The sequence below is a fragment of the Protomyctophum parallelum genome (assembly GCF_964188405.1).
Source record: "Protomyctophum parallelum genome assembly, chromosome: 19".
Lineage (NCBI taxonomy): Eukaryota > Metazoa > Chordata > Actinopteri > Myctophiformes > Myctophidae > Protomyctophum > Protomyctophum parallelum.
Window position 1 is genome coordinate 29,972,055 of NC_139717.1, and position 19,661 is coordinate 29,991,715.

The window sequence follows — 19,661 nt, forward strand, 5'->3', positions numbered from 1 at the left end:
TTACCTTGCTGTATTCATATCTAATCCACATTTTTTTGGTATTGGATTGGATATTCATATTAAATTAATGCAGATTTAATTGATGTTCATGTATTATCAACAGAAATGCCAGACAGTCAGAAAACTGGCAAAAGGCCTGAGCTTTGAGATAATCCATGCTTCATCTGACTTGAAGCATTGTACTTTAAATTCAGCCAGCCTCCTAAAATTCAAGTAAATCATTGTGTACTTTAAGAAGAAAATGAAATGTATTTTTGAAGGATGTGATGATGTAATAAGTTTTCGAGTTCATGAATTAGAAATGCACAAATATTGACACAGATATTTTGGTGAAAAAAAGAAAATGAACTAAATCATTGATCTTTTGCAGCAGCTTTCATAAAAGTTGAGCTTTCATAAATCCTCCTAAACTGATTTGAGACCAAATTGCACAGTGCAGATCACACAAGGGCCAATTCTAAAAGTCATTATCTGAATAATGTGGCCCGTGCTCAATGGCTCTGCACCCTTTGGGAGCATGTTGTCCTTGTAAGTACCAATTTCTCTTGACCCCTTCTGAAAATAGAACACATTCTGGGATGGCAAGCCAACCCCTGATGAAAGAACAACAAAAACAGTGAAAACGAAAGACAATCAGTTCTTGTCTATCATCGGCAGGGTGACTGGTGTAATAACTGGCGACGTTATTCGAGTTCCTGAGGTAGCGGTCGTTGTCATGGTTCCAGTGAAAAAGTCGATACTGAGCTTTCTGCGTATGACAGCGGGGCAGAAAGTGTTCAGGTAGGCGTCTTTAAAGCCAGAGTAGCAGAAGCAGTAGACCAGCGGATCCAACAGGCAGTCGATGTACGACAGCACCATGAATCCGTCATACACCTGCACCACCACGTTCTCCACCTCCTGCCATTCCTTCAGCCGCACAAACAGCAGCGCCATCCTGGCCAGAGTGCACGGCAGGAAGCACACAGAGAAAACCAGGATGACCGAGATGACCAGCCACACGGCCCGCTTCAACTTGGTCTTATCCCCGACCGTTTTCCTCCTCAGGCGGTTGACGATGCGCACCGTGCAATAGATGATGATGAAGAACGGGATGAGGATCTGCGTGAAGAAGACCACCTGAAAATAAAAATAAAACGCACCCAAAAAGATTCAGATGAGGAAATATTAACAACATTTTTGTCTCTTACATTACTGTTACCACTGCTGCTGTACCCTGCCAGTGATGGCTGACGTGTCTCCGCCCTCACATTCAACACCCCCAGCTAATGAGTGACACCCCAGCCTGTCTGAGTGGCAATTCTTAGTGAGCTTTTGGATGGAAAATAACTTTCAGAAATGGTATGTGGTTCTTACCATTGACTGGCGCATTGACTCTTACTCACCTGAGGAAGTGTTGCTTTTCTGTTTTTCCTCACATAATATTGCAATAATGCACAAGCATCATGGTCATAGAATGTGTTTCACCACAATCTCTGTTTACTGATGTCTTTCCCATAGATCAAAAAGCAGATTTATACTGTATGTTTTACTGGACTTTGTACAGTATTTGAACTGACTGTACCTTCCTGTTATTTGACCTGTTCTGTGTTAAGGTGTTACTTTCCCCTCTATTCTCTTTTCCCTATTATTCCTGGATCTGCCATGTTGAAAAAATCCTCTTAACTAACTTTTTTTTAACTGTGACAATAACGTTAATTCTGATTCTGAGATGTCGCCTTAGTTTTGAAACACAGATGGGCAATTAATCAGTCATCATATTGGTATTGGTTTTAGCCAATGTCGGCCATAAAATGCAATATCGTTATCGAACCAATATCAAAATAATCGCCTCTTGGGATGATGAAGGCTGCAGAAGCTTTCAAAACGAGTTGGAACAATTAAAATATTACTTTCAAGCTGTTTATGTTGGGATATGTGCCAACATTTCAATAACAGTGCATCCCTAGTTTTGGAATAAATTCAGTGTTTATATGCCTTTTTCAGAAAATAATTATCGACAACGGTTTATATCAGTTATTGGCCAGCCCATAATGGCAATTAAGTATATCGGATATCGATATTGTCCAGCAATTTCATATCGCCCATCCCTACTTCTTGTGAAGCATTTTATTTGGGCAATGTAAGGCAGTGGGAAGTTTAGTAATGTAACGTTAAGCTAAGCTTGTCTGTAAGTACAATTTAGGCATTTAGCAGACGCTCTTAATCCAGAGCGATTTACATTAAGCAAGAACAAAAAAAGCATGGACTTACAATCAATATAATCACATACTGTTTTACATATTTTTACTTTTTAAAACTAAAATGTACTGGAATCGATGGCAGTTGAACCTTGCCCCAAAAAGTGGAGATGAAGAATAATAACTATACTGGCGTCAAAGATATCTGATGTCATCGATTGGCCACATGTTTTTAGAGAACCTCTTAATTACGTCAACATTGTTCTTATGAAGCAGTTTTGTATGTGGTATGGAAATCTGACACTTGAGAGTGGGGAGATTAATGGAATAAAATAAAAGGTTAATGGACACCGGCTGCTGTTCATACATTACACCAGTATAGAACATTGCCAGTGGAATAACGTCTTTCAGTGCAATGGGAAGGGGGCTTAAGTACGACCATGTATCATCAGCTGACATGTGTGTATATTAGCTCAGATGCAGGAGAAATTGGAGAATCTCTTCTGAAGTTATCTTTCTAGGAATCAAACACGCAAACAGATTACAGTACCCTGCTACGTGCAGCTATGGGTAGGATAAACATCTCTTACTTGTTTCGGTTTGTGACTCACCCTGACGAACGCGGTACAGCATGTTTTTAAATTTAAGTTTTCTTTTCGATATTACATAAAGGTATCATAAGGGAAAAGGCTGGAGCACATGGATGTTTCGACAGCAAGTGTCTTCTTCATTATGATTCAGTGTGGGAAATGGGAAGCCAATTATACTCCTCCCTTCATTACATATCATATAATAATGGATTGCATTTTTATAGTGCTTTTCCAAGTGCTCAAATCGCTTTACAATGATCCATTCATTCATACATTGGGAAGTGAAGCAGCGAACACTCAACGCCAGCGTCCTCACATTCACACACCAATGGTGGCAAGTTCACACCGACCAACTCAATGGACATATCATATCATATTATATGACTGTGATTGTGGTAGAAATGCATGGTAAATTGGTCTTTCTCACCATCTGTCTGTGTCCCTTTTGTCTCCATATTTGGAGATCTCTGTATCTGTCTGTCTGCCTGCATGTGTCTGAAGAGTGCAAACTGACTGTGAAAAGTGTGGTGTTGCCATGCTGGGAATTGTACAGGTGAGCTGACTTAGGGCCGATTCATACTCCTATTTTAGCGCTGTTTCGGCGCTGTAGTGCCGAAATGATTTCGGCTCGTCAGAAATTTTCAGTAGCACCGAAGAGCCGACTTTAGGACGGTACCCGCCCCCCCGAACCTCAAATGACGTCAAATTGTAGGCTCTACAGCGCCGAACCGACTTTTATTCGGCTCTAAAATAGGAGTATGAATCGGCCCTTAGGCTCATTAGTCCACTGGCAGAGTCTGGCCAGAGCCTTTAGTGGTGGTTCTGGACAACCGTGTATCTGACCGTGTCGACACCGCGGTTACTGCAGTCCCTGTGGTGGTGGGTGGTGGTGTGGATCTGTGTGTGTCAAATTTGAAGTGGGTGGGACGAATTGTTCTCGAGGTATGTGGATTACAGACGTTCACACGTACAGTATACGTACACACGTACATACTGTACACACAGACGTGGTGCATTCATTGTAAGATGTTTAAGATTCTCTGTTTGTGTGCTCCAACCTTAATTCCATATGATGCTGCTGTGGTCGCTGTTTGAGAGGCACCGGTTCTCATCTTGATGGTCGGTTTTAAGCCCAAACCACACCAATGGGTCGGGTCAGGACAAAACATTTTTAAGGTCAACCACACCAATGCAGCTCCTTGCAACTCAATGTGTGCTTTTCCTTAAAAACTGTTTTGTCCCGACCCAACCCTTTGGTGTGGTTTGGGCTTTCGTGTGTGATCTTTCTCATTTAAAAACATATATATACAAGATTATCTTTTTTTTTTTTTTTTTTTTAAGATATTTTTTTGCGGCTTACGCCTTTATTGATTTTTTAAGGGATAGAAAGTAGGCTGACAGGAAACGGGAGAGAGATGGGGGGATGACATGCGGTAAAGGCCGTGTCGGGTCCGGGAGTCGAACCCGCGGCACACCGCGACTGGATCACCAGTCCGGTGCCCAGACCGTTACGCTACGGCCTGGGCCAGATTATCTTTTCTTAAGCAAAAACAAGTCAATTCATTTAGAAACCAAAGCCGATCTGTACCTCTCTGAAAGTGTCAGTGATATCTTGGGGGTCGGTCTCGAACATGCGTCCGTGGCTGTTGCAACACTCGAAGGTCTTCAGCATGGTGGGGATGGTGAGAGGTAGCAGGAGGAGCCAGATGAGGATGGAGATCTGAGGCGACTTCTTCATGACCCTGATGAAGTTCCCCCGCCCGAGGTGGACCACGTTGAAGTAGCGGTCGAGCGACATGGAGGTCAGGAAGGCGATGCTGGCTCCTCGGTTGAGGAACAGCATGAAGAGCATGGTCTGGCACACAAATCTATTACTGCTGCGCCTCACGCCATGCTGGAAGTGGTAGGCCTTGGCTGGAAGACACACGACCAGCAGGAAATCAGCCACCACGATGTTGAAGAGGAAGATACTGTTGGTCTTCCAGAACTTGAACCTGAGCAGGAAACGAAACAAAAGTGGCATTTAACCCATTTAGACCCGATAACTGATTCTACAAATGTCTTGACACTTGAATCATGACAGTTTTCTGAAAAACCTTTTTCTATGTCAGTGGTGCTCAACCATTTTCATGTCAAGGACCCCCAGAATTATGATCAATTATCTGTATTTGGCCGCGGACCCCTTTCTTTGAGTTGAGTTAAAAATGTTTCGCTCTGAAAGAATATATATTCAAAGACTTATAGCACAATGATGAGCACAAAACAATGATTTATATAAGCCTTTTAGACCAAACCTTGGTGTGTTCATTCATCTGTAGGTACAAATCACAGTATGCTCTTGTTACATATTACCTTATGTATCCGGCAATGATAAGCTCAGGACTCAGTATATGTAATGTTTTAAGAAAGATGTTTGTGTGGCTGTTGTCCAACCTCATCCAGAGAGCATTTGATTTGATTTAGATTTGATTTGATTACAGAACCACATTAGCTGGTGCCCTAGCAACCAGCTAGTCTCCCTAGGGTAAAAAACAAAAACAACCAAAAAAACATAATTACAGTTAGTAAACATAAATTGTGAATCCCAAAAGTTTAAAAGTCAGGACTTGACACGCAATACATAATACAGTAATTAAAAGGTTCATTATGAGTAAAACTAACAAAAACAATTTACAGTACTGTGGATGCAGTAGAGGTTTCACAGCAGGTTAAAACATTAGTTCTCTGATCAAGCAGTACAAGAGCTTTACCACTCATGAGTCATGATTGACCTGAACAGTACCTGTTTAAAGAAAGACAGGAGAGGCAAGCAAGCATGCAGCTCATGTTGGATCATAGTGAACAACCCAGGACCATCTGGACTGCCCTATTTTGGACAACCTAGATTTTCTCGAGATCACCACTTGCAGCAGATGACCAGACCATAGAGCAGTAGTCATAAAGTGACATAAAACTAAACTTTGAGTGCAATACAGCATCACTCCAAACATGCTCATGAGATAAAGGGCTCAGCAGTCAGCATCCTCCATCATTATGATAGAGATCTTTGCAAACTTGTAACAATTGATCAAATGCACAGTAAAGTCCTCAGTGTTCATTTAATTCAGAGTTTGTACAAATGTAACCGGTCCATTTAGTTACATTTGTGCATCCAGTTACAAATGTATAAATTCACACTGAGGATTTTACTTTGTGCATTGGTTAACCACTGCACAATTTGGAACAGATTTTATTCATTTTCTTTATTGCCCTCCCACAAATTAAGACAATCTGGCCATGTCAAGCAGGGAACTTTCCATGGGGCTTCCTCTGGGCACATTAATTTGCCCTAAGAGATGCTGAATACTGCTGAATTATGAAAGGCGAAAAGTTAATATAGGTTCCCATGTCAAATTACAATTAAATGCCCTAGTTATAACATGCAATGTGAAATGTATGCATATGAGTGGATGTAAGTGGTTTTCCCCAAACCTGAAGAGGAAGATGTAGAGGACCGTGAGGTTGAGAGGCAGGCCCAGCGCAAACTCTCCAATCATCAGCCATGAGAGGATCTTATATGTGACAGGATTAGTGGTGTTGCAGTGGTCAGGAGCCGGCGTCACATTTGTCATCAGTGTTGAATTCCCAAACACATCCATAGTTTTTTTTTAACGAGCTCGTCTTTGCCAGGTGTCCTGCAGTAATACTATTTCCACAGGCTTTGTAATCGTAGTATCAGCAGTTTTCTTCTCAGTGGTAGTAACAGCTGGAAGACCTTTGAGCTACCCTCTCACCCAGTGAGTACTTGTTCTTCAGGCAGTGATTTCTCTCCTCACCGAGACGCGTCAAATTCTACAACACCCTTCTGAGAGCCCGAAGCTGCTTCTGACCCTCAGTCAGACAGTGCACCCCAGCTTGCACTGTCAAAACATTGAGAAAGCATACATCGGACGTAATATATACAGTATATGTACTGTAAATATATACACATGTATGGTCACTAAAAGATGATTCCAAATAGTTGAAGAAACAGACCTTTTCTGTCAGTGTGCCTGCTCCCCTGCACACTGGATCTGGCACTGGTCTCTCAGACAGAGCAGGCGTTCAAAAATCATTTTAGAGGTGTGGTTTAAAGAGAGGGGGCTTATCTCTGTCTGCGAAGCTGCAGTGATCAACTACTGTATGTCTCATCTTTCCACCTCAAACCCTGTCATCATGGCAAGTCTCGGGGAGTGTCGATAACCATCTCATCTGCAACATTTGAGACAGTGATCTAATGACGTGATTTCCGTATATTACTCTTGTCTTCTAGGGAATTTCATAGCTTTGTTTCCTTGTTGTTATTTTCAGGGGGAATACCGGGTGGAAAAACGTATGTGGAATGTCATCATGACCTACATCATGCCTGAACTTGTCCTTGAGTCAACAAGTTTGGAGGGACATGGATGGTGGCTCAGAGCCCAATGCATGAAACGACACACAAAACGGTGTTATAACTTAAATATTTGTTATGTGGTTACTGCATTTTGAATATGACGACTACATCTTGACCCTCCACTGTGGGTAAGGATGGGGCCTAAGGCAACATGCAACACAGTTGAAATATGAGTTTGCTTGTTGGATTGAAATGCGTACTTGTGATATGTTGAGAGCCTTTTTTTTTTGATTGATTGAAATATTTATTAACAGTTTGCAGAATTACAGTACATTTCAAGCACAAACTCAATACAAAGACTGTTAACTGTGAGTGGACGACCCAATTCAGCATTACACTTGTTTACAACAGGGTCCACATTGTTCAATTCATCAAAACATTTAGAGACGTACAAATAGACACTTCTATATAGTTAAAGAACAGAACAGGAATTCATAAAGGAAGCAAAAAGGGAAAAGAAACATATACAGTGAGGGGAAAGGGGGGGGCGGTGGGGGGGGATTCAGATTTTACAGGGGCCAGTTTCGAATTGCAGCCGTCCGTAGGTGCCCTTTGAGAGCGGTTTTGAAGGAGTCAAGGGATTCACATGTCTTAATGACTGTTGGTAGGGCGTTCCACATTTTAGTGGCATAGGAGCGAAAATAATTTAGTCCCTTGTTTGTGCCGAATCTGGGTTGTACATGGTTTGTTGCACTCCATCTGGTGTTGTGGGTGTGGACTTCGTTTACATTAAGGAAGTATCTAGACAGCTCTTATGTCAAAGCCAAATGGAAATAGGAACACATCTCAAGTAAGCGCTCCCACTTGAAAGTTCCCATATGCAGGGGGGGCTTGGAGGGGGTTTAATATATATTTGGTCTTTTAAAGCATATTCTTTATGGCATTTACTGCGTTACTAGGCAGTGTATATATATAGTAACAACCATATTACCCAGCAGTGTATATCTAGCGACAGAGACCGCTAAGATGAGAGAGAACCGGAGGCATACGATGGAGGTCGTGACCTGGATCGGAAGCCATTACATTATGACTGGCGTTGCTAGCCAACGTCATTCACATAGCACCATGGAAGTTGTAAAGAGAGTTTACTGCATTCTAATATAAACATTGGAGTAAAGCTTTGCTTGCCTTTAGTGTTGTGTTGTAATAAGAGGCAACACTTATTTGTGGATATGTCTACTGTAACCGCTTAGGTATGTGCTCTAGCTTAGTATTTCTCAACCAGGAGACTGGTACATTTTGACCACAGCAGAATCAGCCTCTCAAGCTGGCCGTCACGGTGCAGACAGTTTCTCTGGCTTGTTGGCACTTAAACTTTACTTTACTTTATTTTAGTGATGGAAGATTAATCGGCAAACACATCGGTATCGGCCGATTCTAGTTGTTTTTAGATTAATCGGCATCAATTCGATTAATCAATCAGACCGATTAATTAATCGGTCCGATTAATCGGACTGTTTTTACAGATAACCATGCCCAAAGTAACAGCTTGAACAGATCTACAAGCTCACAATATTAAATGTAAAGGTATTTAAGTTAAATCTGACATGCCTAAGCCTGCAGTGTAGACACCCTACTACTACTACTTTTCAAAATGGACAAAATAATAAAAAAATCACACCCGTGTGAACTGAGTGGTGCAACTCCCCTCTCTCTCTCCCCCCCCCCCCTCTCCCCTCTCTCTCTCTCTCTCTCTCTCTCTCTCTCTCTCTCTCTCTATCTCATTAGCAGGCAACAGTGCAGCACTAATACTATCTCTCTCTCTCTGTTTCTAGCAAACAGCGCCCCTACTGGTACTCATAGTAATATACTGGTGCTCATGGCCACATAGGCGCACGGATCGACACGGACATTGCTCTTCCTTGGAGTGGTTGCACCACTCAAAAATTCAGCACAGAATGAGATCATATCGACACCGGCCATAACATCAAAATGTCTCATCGGCACATCCCTACTTTATTTACTATAATATATTTGTTTATTTACAGGACAGTACACGTTAATGAACATTCAATACATGCACAATAATTCAATCAATTGAACATGATCTCATGTAAACATATCAGACTAGACGCTCATTTCCATCCATAGAACCAACTGAACCATATAGGCTTTATATATAAAAACATCACAATAACATGACAAAAACATAAAATACACCATACACCACACCATATGCAACTGCCTACTAAGTCTAATACAGAATAGAATATCTAAGTCTGAGTCTGACCTAGTTCATTTTCCTGTGGATAAAATCACACACTGAATGAGGAGGAGTTCATATAGACACAAAGCAGAGACTTTTAAATGCCTTAAAATTGTCAAAGCTTGAAAATTTATACTTTTCCAAAACGCTACAATGATGGTATATGAGTTTGGTTTCTTGTGTAAGCCTTGCTGGTTCTCTTGAAAAGTTGTTCAATTGGTTGCAGGACAACCAATTTGTGAAACAATGTGTGATAAAAAATCTTACAGTGGAGATATGTTTTAGCAGCAGCGGTTGTCAAGAAAGGCCTGTTTCAAAATTTGCAGATTGAATTTAACTGTAGGCCTACAAACAGTAAAACACAGCCATTTTTGTGGGTGGGAACATGGCGTGGGTGATCTCAAGACCCTGATGCTGGATTGGAGGGTGTGGAAAGCAGCGATTCAGGAGTCCCAAGTCGATGTTTCTAGTCCGCACTCACACATCCCAATGCTATTTGCTCAATTGCTCAGGAACTATTGTTAGGCACCACAGGGAGGGTGATGATAATATTATGTCTGCATGTTTAAGGTTTTGACACCTACATTATCGTAGTCTGCGCTGAGCGCTGCAATCTGTAAATTGAAGTCTGTCCAAGCTCTTGTTTCTTGGGCAGCGGCTGTTTTTTCATCTTTCATATTTTGTCTTTCCACTCACACACCCACACGCTTTTGAAATAGTATCTCTGATTTCACAATGTACTCGCACTCTCCTGCTGTTGGTCTACTTGTTTTCCAAAAAGTGTACAGTATTTGTTAAAATCATGCTTTTATGTGGACACGCCCACCAGTTCATTAAAGGAAAACTTTAGTTTTTTTCAACCAAGGTTCATGTTTTAGGTTGTTATTAGAGAAACTAAAAGGTGAGTGTTCATTTTCTTTCATTTGCTGCTTTCTTTCGTTTTAGGGATTTTAGCAGTTTTTGACAGGGGGGCGGGGGCATTCGAGCATGGGGCTAAATATGTCATTTTTTACAAAATATTATGGCGATTTATTATTTTATTATTTACTATAGTCCTAATAAACCCCAAGAAATTACATCTGGCCAGAAAAGATCACAGGATCTATTGAATGTGACAAACTGACATATTGAGCCTATACACAATTTACAATTTACAATTTACAATTTAGGCATTTAGCAGACGCTCTTAATCCAGAGCGATTTACAATAATCAAGAACAAAAGCATGGGAATACATCACAAAACATCACAAAACATACACAGTATAAGCCTTCCCCCAGTATAGGCTACCTTCACATTCAGTAGATCCTGTGATCTTCTGTGGCCAGATGTAATTTCCTGGGGTTTATTAGGACTATAGTAAATAATAAATAAATAAATCACCATGAAATTTGGTAAAAAAAAATACATATTTAGCCCCATGCTCGAATGCCCCCGCCCCCCTGTCAAAAAGAGCTAAAATCCCTAAAACGAAAGAAAGCAGCAAATGAAAGAAAATTAACACTCACCTTTTAGTTTCTCTAATAACAACCTAAAACATGAACCTTGGTTGAAAAAAACTAAAGTTGTCCTTTAAGTATGCCTGGTTTGCCTGGTGGGTGGTGATGGGTGGTGATCCACCTGCATGAGCAAACATAAAAAGTCAATTATAGACTTGGCTGCCACATGATGTCATGGGGGGCACACACAAAGCCAGACAGACGTTGCAGGGAATGGCGCCCCTCAGAAATAACTGACTTTGAGTTGATTCCATTAAGCAACAGGATTATACTGCAAATATTTATGTTTAACTCTATCTCTCTCCGTCTCCCTCTTCTCTCATTTCTTTCTGTCTTACAGGGCTGCTGTTGTCACCCTCTCTACCAGGCCAGTTTATTGGCACCCCACCTATGTTGACACTGACTACTAGTGCTGAGAAGGTAATGATTGTTGTAAAGTACTGAGATCAGACTATTTTGATAAAGGCTTTTCAAACCTTTTTTTCTCTTTCCTTGTCACCCGAACCTTTCACTAATCTCATCATTTACACTCCATTGTAATTGATAAAGGCTTTTCAAACCTTTTTTTCTATTTCCTTGTCAACCGAACCTTTCGTTTCATTGTGTCTGAAATAAAGTTTTCAATCAATTTCACTAATCTTATCATTTACACTCCATTGTAATTTGGATTAGAGTTAAATTAGGCATTACCTCTGAACATACTTTACATGCCAGAACGGAATTCAAAAGACAGAAAGTGAAACCTGACAATGACATGAAATTCAGGTTTTGTGTCCCTGTGAAAAACCAGCTGAGAGAGAGAGTTCAGTACATGCCTTGTGGACCCCTGTGTGATAAATGTGTGAAAAATCCAGACTAATACGATACGTTTAAAAACAATGGGTACATTATAATAAAAAAAATGCAAGTCTGAACTTGATTAAAGATGATATCTCAAGCTTTTCACTAAACTGACTTATTGTCACTCCTGATGCAGTTAACCACAAATATCTGGTAGCCCCACCCTACTCCCCGGAGTCCCCGCCTGTCTCTGTTCTAACAGTTAGTGCTCTTTCTGGATTGGATAGAAAAGCTAAGCTGATAAAAAAAAAGTATAGCCTCCCCTCTTGTCTATAGTTATATTCCTTCTCTCTTTCTACCCCCTCTTTTCTACAATCATATCCACTCACACCCTAATCACATTCTCCTATCATTCACTGTCCACTACTCCAGGCCGTAATCCCCCAAAATAATCACATTGGTACCCTCCAAAACAATCATATTTGAACTGGGGACTGACCCCCCCACCCTGACAATCACTTGGAATTGTAGGAGCTACATTTTGTTTGACTCGGTTCCACAGATAAATATTGTGAAAATAGCAGATCTACATTGTATATCTGCAGATTTTTATATTGTTTAGTTTGTTGATTACTTTCGATGCAGTAATGGTTTTTCCTTAATGTTTTTCCTTAATAAATGTGAGAACCCCCCCCCCCCCCTGGGGGTCCCGACACACTGGTTGAAAACCACTGCACTACTCTGTCTCCCTCATTCTGTCTCTCCTTCACCTCAGAGGTCGAGCTCAGCAGAGTTACTGGCAGCCATGGTGTCATCTGCCCAGTCAGCTGTTAGCAGCCCCAGGGCACATTCTGTCCCAACATGCCCTAACCAGAGTAAGAATGCTTCCCAAATGCATCTAAACATCACAGCACATCACAAAATACTACACAGCTTTGTTTGTTTTTTCTTTACTGCAATGGGATATCAAATGCCAGCCCTGACATTTTTTTTATATTTAACTTTTCAACATTTATTCTTAATTGACAGTGGAGAGAGATTTGGAGAGGAGGGAAGGAATTTAACTAGTGAAATTGCAGTTATGCAGTCAAAGCATTAACTGGCTAACTGGGTGCCTCACATAAATGCTTCATGGTTGCTATTCATTTGGATTATCAATTTATCTAGCCATGATGATAATGGTTGTTTGCCAAATATTGTTTTTGACTGATCTCTAAGCCAGGGATTCTCAACCCGTGGGTCTCGCCAAATTATTTTGGGGGGGTCAAAAAAAGAGTTTACATGGTACACATAGATGGTACATGCATAAACTTTCCTTAATGATTATATCTGGTTTCAGTATTCATTTATGATATATTTTCTCTAATATTAAGGTTATTTTATGTTTGTATTGGGGGTGTGGAGGGGGGGGGGGGGTCGCGAGACATGGCCAAAGCAGTTCCGTTGAGAACCCCTGCGCTAAGCTAATTAAATCCCTTTCATTTTTGGTTCTGCTCTCTGACTGACATATTGTGGACAGGTTCATGCCTTCCAGCTTTCATGGAGTCAGGTGACTCATAGAATTACACATTATTGGGGTTAGATTTAGGGTTATGTCACTGCTCATGATCAATTTTGTCTTTTGCATTTGGAGTAATTGACAGTCATGAGGTTGCATTTAGTGTAGAAATGTCTCTGGCCATAATTGCACATGTGCCCTCATAAGATCACACCAAGTACAACTGTGCTTACATTTTTTGACAGTTTGAAAAAAAAAGTTAAATCGTCAGAATGCTGATTGCAAGTCTGTACTTGGCTACATAGTTTACTCTACTTTTCTGACTTATTTTAGATTTTCAGATACCATCAAAGTGCACACTTTCTCAACTCCTTTAAAAGCAGTTAATGTAAGCTTTGATACATAAGGCTTAAGCTGTACTGTAAGTTTTCTTTCTTTTTTGTTGTTGTTGACAATGGTAGTGATGCTGCAAAGTTACACTACAACTCAAGTTATGCTGTAATCCATCCCCAAAGCATTTCTTTCAGTTTAAACTTTTATTAAATTGTTAATTATTAAATAGCATCTTGAACGTTCAGGCCAAATGAAATAACAATATACTGTGTACTCAAACATATTAAAGCACATTTTATTTACACATTTTTCACATTGCAACGCTAAAATAAAGTGAGGAAAAAAGAGCTGAGGTATTTACTGATCTTGAATTATAAGGCCTGATTTTGTTTATTTCTTTTTTTACTGAAAATACTGTAGTTTCAACTCCATGCAACTAACATCAGCACTGGTAAATGCAATTAATTTAATTTTCTCACGCTATCTATGCAACACCCTTTGGAATCACATCAAATGTTGAAATGTAGAATACAGAAATAACATTTCCAGTGCACTGCACTTCCTCTAACTGTTAATCACTGTTGCCCGTAAAACATGACGCATACATTTGGAAGATATGACCTCGGTCAGACGAAATTTAACCTGTACGAATCATGATTTAGCTGTGTAAATACCGCCTTGATAAAGCTGATTCCGATTCGGATGTTTTCTATTAATAGCCAGACAGTTAGCAATAGACGTGTCATCACAGATAGTCAAGCGTAATATATCATAAAGGTAGTTTGTTCAGCTGGCAATCGGGAGAAAATCACATACAGAGGTCTGGCCTGTGTGTGCGTCAGTTATTATACATTAACTACAGTCTGGTAAACAATAGTGTGACACACATAGGATGTGCTCAGTGGGAATACCACAGATTTTAAATGGCATAGTGACCCAGCATGAGAACTAAATTGAGTAAATAAATAATTTTACTGGAGATGTAAAAATCGGGCCTGGGACAGTTTCATCAATGTTTTTGACTACTCACCACTGCTTCCATTCGCCCCCCCCCCCCATTTTATTTATTTTTATCTTTTTCTACTCACCCCATGAAGACTTTCCCTATGGAGACACAAAAGAGTCTCCTTTGTAATGCCAGTTTCACAAACATGATGGTAGCCTGATAGGCATTCTCCTTCAAACAAAAATGTCTATTACAAAGTAAACCAGGCTCCTATTGCTGATTCAAATCATCTGCATGTAAGAACAGGCATTGTAGTATTTGCATTGACACACGTTGCACACTTGCTGTATAGTTTTGTGAAGATTACACAGCCATCAAGTCCTCTTCTCATAAAAGCAAAACTAAAACTGTAAGTTTCACCTCCGAACTTACAGTATGGTTGTTGCAGTCATGTCAATTATAAGACAAATCTGAAAGGTAATTTGAAATGACGTTGTCTTTTCATCTGAAGACCAAGTCATGTATGCTGGGGATTTTTCTTTTCTTATCATTCAGACAAGTTTTTCTCTCTATCTCCTGGTAGTTGGCTGATGGGTGGCACTGACATTAACCCTGTACTTGACAATGACTCGGGTCCCCCAGGGATCTGTACACGGTCCCTTCGCTTTCCAGCTCAAATCACCTCGCTGAAAATACAGCTCTATAAGATCATAACATGTCGCATTGTGAGCTTGTAGGTCTGTCATTTTCACCCATTATGACATGCCCAGAATTGGGACGCTATAGGGTTCACGTGGTCAAAGGACGTTGTTATCGTCCTTGGGTTTGGAGACTTGCCCCTGGGAAAGGTTGCTCGTGTCCGGCAGCGCGATGTCCTCTTTCAGGAAGAAGGGGAAGTAGGTGTTGAGGTAGAGGGCTTTGAACTTGGTGCTGCAGAAGCAGTAAACGAGCGGATCCAGCAAGCAGTCCATGTAGGACAGTACCATGAGGCCGTCGAACACCTGGGCTGCTCTGTCCTCGGTGATCTCCTTCCACTCCTGGACCCGGGCAATGAGCAGCACCATCCTGGCCAGCGTGCACGGCAGGAAGCACAGGGAGAACACCACCATGACGGAGGTGACCAGGAACACGGCCCGCCGCAGCTTGGTCTTGTCCCCGACTGTCTTCCGCCTCAGGCGGTTGACGATGTGCACCGTGCAGTAGACCAGGATTATGAAGGGGATGAGGATCTGCGTGAAGAAGACCACCTCTCGCAGGCTGTCCACCACGTCCTGAAACGAAAGCACCGTCCACTTAATGACTCGTGAGCAAAATCACGCCGGTCCAATTTAGAACCGGAAATTTTTCTTTTGAAACTTGTAAGATTAGGTTGTATTTTATAATATAATACAATATGAAGATAATTGGATGGATTCCTGTTATACTGTACATAACATTAACATCATAAATAAACATTGTGAGGAGAGGTTCTTCAGAGGACGAATAGGCCCAGCTCATGCACAACTACTGCTGCTGCAAACCTTGAATCCAGTTTGCTTAACAGAATCTGGTTACAGTCATTCTGTAATAATGTAACATATATCTCGCTTCATTGTTTGCAGAGCAAAAATTGTATTGTTAGAACATGGGTGTGGTAAGGGCTATACAAATAGACTTGACTTGACTTGACTTGATTCGAATGTTCACTTTCCACCATGCACTCAAAATGATGTGTTTTGAGTCATGTCAAGTCAAGTTTCAGAGATATTAACACTAACATATTATTTATTTTCATTTGTTTTATATATTATCTAGCCTACTGAGCCAGTGTATTACGCCAACACATGTTTCTGTCTGAGCACATTTGCATCAGATGATGCGTGCATGTGTATGTTACATGATTGGTGTTCTAATCTACACAGTACCTTGATCAATACATCATCTGAGGTGCCGTTGTTGGTCTGTCCGTTGAGGCTGTTGCAGCACTCGAAGGTCTTCAGCATGGTGGGGATGGTGAGTGGCAGCAGGAATAGCCAGATGAGGATGGAGATCTGAGGGGACTTCTTCAGGGCTTTGAGGAGGTTCTTCTTGCCTGGGTGGACCACGTTGAAGTAGCGGTCGATGGAGGTCACCGTGAGGAAGGCGATGCTGGCCCCCCGGTTGAGGAACAGCATGAAGAGCATGGCTTTGCACACAAAGTCATTAGCACTGCGCCGCTCCCCCTGGATGAAGCTGTGCGCCTTCACAGGCATGCAGAAGAGCAGCAGGATGTCAGCCAGGACCAGGTTGAAGAGGAAGATGTTGTTGGAGTTGGACTTCCAGAACTTCAGCTTGGTGACGAACAGGTGGAGGACAGAGGCGTTCAGAGGCAGAGCCAAGATGAAAATAATAATCATCACAGCTGCATAGAATTTATATAGCGCCTTGTTAAAAGCCGCACAGTCCTCAATGGCGTGGTATTGTGCTTGTGCCATTTGAAAATGCACCAAATAGATCTTATGCACTATACTGCTCAGAACAAAAGAAAAATACTCATTCCTGAAAAGGTTTGTTTGTGTAACCTGTGTCCTTTGTTCCCAAGATGAGATCTGTTCACTCACAGCAATTCTTGCTCAGCAAGCTGCAGTGTTCCAGGTTGAAGCAGAAAAATGGATCCCCAAAAAAGTTTTTTAAACGCAGAAGTGGGGAATTCCGTCACACCTTTTGTTTTGCAGTCCTGATTTTTGAAAGCGGATAATGAAAGTAGAAGTCTGCAAGTAATTCTGTCTTGGCGGTGCTGAGAGCTGAGCTTTTAGTTGGCAACACGCAGGCAGCCTGTTTGGGATTGAATGGCTGTTCAGACTTGTTATCTTAGCTCCTCCCTATTGCCCAAGGCACACAGTGAGTCACCAGTTGCTGTTCCACAGCAGGGCTAACTGGGGCTTAGCAAGGCTATGGAGTCTGGACAGCATCTAGGTCTGACCACACTTGGTGAAAGCAATGTTTTTGTTTTTTTATGAAACTAAAATAGAAAAAGAAAGAAAGAGAGAAACTTTTTATGTAGTGTAAAGTGTGATATCAGGCCGTGCTCGTCTGTCAAGTCCCATAGTGGTATCTAGGCAATCAACCTATCAGTCAGCCACTGAGCAAGTTGACATTCTACATCAGAAAAATGACTAACTCCATGGGAAAAACCTTTCACTATGTCACCTCACTTTTTGGGAAGTATTCCACAATAACTTGTAAGGAACTGTTATTTGGATGCGTTACACTGAGTCATCAGTTGGGACAACAATATGGATGAGAAAGGACAGAAAAGAAATGAAAAGATGGAAAAAGCGCTTGCATTGCGTGACAGCACTGCTGCCTTTCTGGGAAGAGCGTTGGAGTGGAGTCTCTCATGAATGACAAGTTGTGATTGATGAAATGCATATAGAACTCCATCTGGAACGCTGGCCTAGAGTCAACGTGGAAATTCTATCTTCTCTCTATGATAAAAATGTAACTGAGGGAGTCTGTGAGAGACTCTCCTTAGAGAGGATATATAAAGTACATCCCTGGGAATCGAATGACAAATTTTCATGCAATGTGCATGGGAATCGATGAGAGATTTACACATAGGAATGAAGGGGGGACAGATACCGCTTCTGTCGCTATTTCTACTATGTATGGCAAAGTAAACAAGGCATTTGGAATGCTGTGTCCTAAGGGATGACGTTTTTTTCATTTAACCCCACATGCCTCAAACTCATTTTGCAGTTTAGTAGCCAGTCCAGACAAGTCTTGGTCTGCCATGCAGGGCAGGCCTTCTCCAGGGGAACATCTCCGAAATAAGTAATGGCACAAGTCACGACCTCGTTCCAGAGTGGATTTATTATTTGAAAGTTATTGGTGGACTCTTCAAAAGGCTGGTAAGGAAAACAAAAAGATAATTTAAAGTCCTCTCACCAGGAAGGTCAGCTTGCATAATACAGCAGAGCCATAATATCCAAGTCAGAGAAAGAAAATAATATGCACTAAATGGTTAAGCAAATACCTGACTCGAACACAAAGGCAATAACGAACAGTAGGAAAATATGCTTTCTACAGCTTGTGCCAGGAAAGCATTTCTCCTTATGTTACTCAGCAAATGCTGCCTCTGTAGAGTGCATGAACCCACTTTTGAGTCTTGAGCTGCTGTAGCGAACCCACTCTTGAGTCTTGAGCTGCTGTAGCGCTGGGGAGAATTTATTATGTGTGTTTAACATCTGGTGTCCAGGTGTCTGTTATTGATAAGCCTGAAGTGAAACATTTGTTTGATGATTCAAAGGAAGGGACTTTCTATTGTTCCTTTCACTGTCTGTGACTTGTCCCTATCAGACACATGCCTGACTTTCCTTAGGACAGATAATCCTTTTATATATTTATTTTTGTATCCGGTTTTCTTTTATTCATCACTGACCCCACCCCATCCAGTTCTTGCACCGAGGACAATGACATGTATTATCTCTCAAGGTTCAAGGTTCAAGCTTTATGCTTTATTTTGTCTTCCGAGGAAGAAATTTGTCTTGGACAAAGGAGCTGCATGCAAGCGTAGCCCTTGTGCCCATGTCGCCGCAGAGCACCGCCACTTACATCTTTCTTGCAACATCAAAGAAAAAAAGAAAGGGAGGGGGGGCGGGGAGGGAGGGTTGCAGGTGGGGGGGGCATACATCACATCACTCTCTAACATAATCATGTATGTGTATTTTCTCTATTGTGTTTAACCACAAATAGAGCATTGTGTTTTATAACAATGGAAAGATGTAGTATTCTGTTATAACAATTAGAACCCCTCAGGCTGGATACTCCATTACAACTTTTCTCTGTTGACAAAACAGGTTTGACTTAGCCTGGGCAGCATTCCTTTTCGGGTTTATGATCCGGTCGGGAGCGGATGATAGCGTCATGTTGTAGTATTGTTTTGTAGTCCCAATCATCCGGAACTTCCTTTTCCCTCAGACCGATTTTTGGCTACGAGAGCTTTTATTGTTATTTTTACGGTGTGAGCGAAAAGGAAGTTCCAGATGATTTTTCCTGCCTGATGACTACAAAACAATACTACAACATGACGTAACGATATCATCCTCTCCAGACCGGTTCACACAGCACTTTTGTAACACAGACCAGGCTTTCCCACGAGGTGGAAAGCCTGCAAAACCTGATGCTCCCTCTTGGGAAAGGAAAGACATACCAGGTAGTTGACTAAAAGGTCAGTTCCTTCAGGTTGAGGGGTTTAGTAC

At 41.4% G+C, this 19,661-nt stretch overlaps 2 protein-coding genes across 2 annotated transcripts; both read right to left on the bottom strand.

The window, feature by feature from the left end:
• Positions 1–337: 337 nt before the first annotated feature.
• Positions 338–6,793, bottom strand: LOC310876456 (12-(S)-hydroxy-5,8,10,14-eicosatetraenoic acid receptor-like). The gene is made up of 3 exons (XM_083789997.1): positions 6,239–6,793; positions 4,356–4,761; positions 338–1,116 (listed from the first exon to the last, which is right to left on the bottom strand). The coding sequence occupies exons 1-3, from the start codon at positions 6,403–6,405 to the stop codon at positions 634–636; spliced, it is 1,056 nt and encodes a 351-aa protein (XP_083646123.1). The 5' UTR covers positions 6,406–6,793; the 3' UTR covers positions 338–633.
• A 7,809-nt stretch (positions 6,794–14,602) lies between these two features.
• On the bottom strand, positions 14,603–17,235 carry LOC310876620 (12-(S)-hydroxy-5,8,10,14-eicosatetraenoic acid receptor-like). The gene is made up of 2 exons (XM_083790206.1): positions 16,347–17,235; positions 14,603–15,713 (listed from the first exon to the last, which is right to left on the bottom strand). Exons 1-2 carry the CDS (start codon positions 16,893–16,895, stop codon positions 15,240–15,242), a joined length of 1,023 nt encoding a protein of 340 aa, XP_083646332.1. The 5' UTR covers positions 16,896–17,235; the 3' UTR covers positions 14,603–15,239.
• Between the last annotated feature and the right edge of the window lie 2,426 nt (positions 17,236–19,661).

What these genes read in the sequence shown, in the direction of transcription:
- LOC310876456 (XM_083789997.1), bottom strand. Translation starts at nt 6,405, where the DNA reads ATGGATGTGTTTGGGAATTCAACACTGATGACAAATGTGACGCCGGCT. An exon ending in CTCTACATCTTCCTCTTCAG is followed by an intron (nt 4,762 to 6,238) that starts GTTTGGGGAAAA and finishes TTTCCTGCTCAG; the next exon opens with GTTCAAGTTCTGGAAGACCA. An exon ending in TCACTGACACTTTCAGAGAG is followed by an intron (nt 1,117 to 4,355) that starts GTACAGATCGGC and finishes TTTTATTTTCAG; the next exon opens with GTGGTCTTCTTCACGCAGAT.
- LOC310876620 (XM_083790206.1), bottom strand. Translation starts at nt 16,895, where the DNA reads ATGGCACAAGCACAATACCACGCCATTGAGGACTGTGCGGCTTTTAAC. An exon ending in CAGATGATGTATTGATCAAG is followed by an intron (nt 15,714 to 16,346) that starts GTACTGTGTAGA and finishes CTTTCGTTTCAG; the next exon opens with GACGTGGTGGACAGCCTGCG.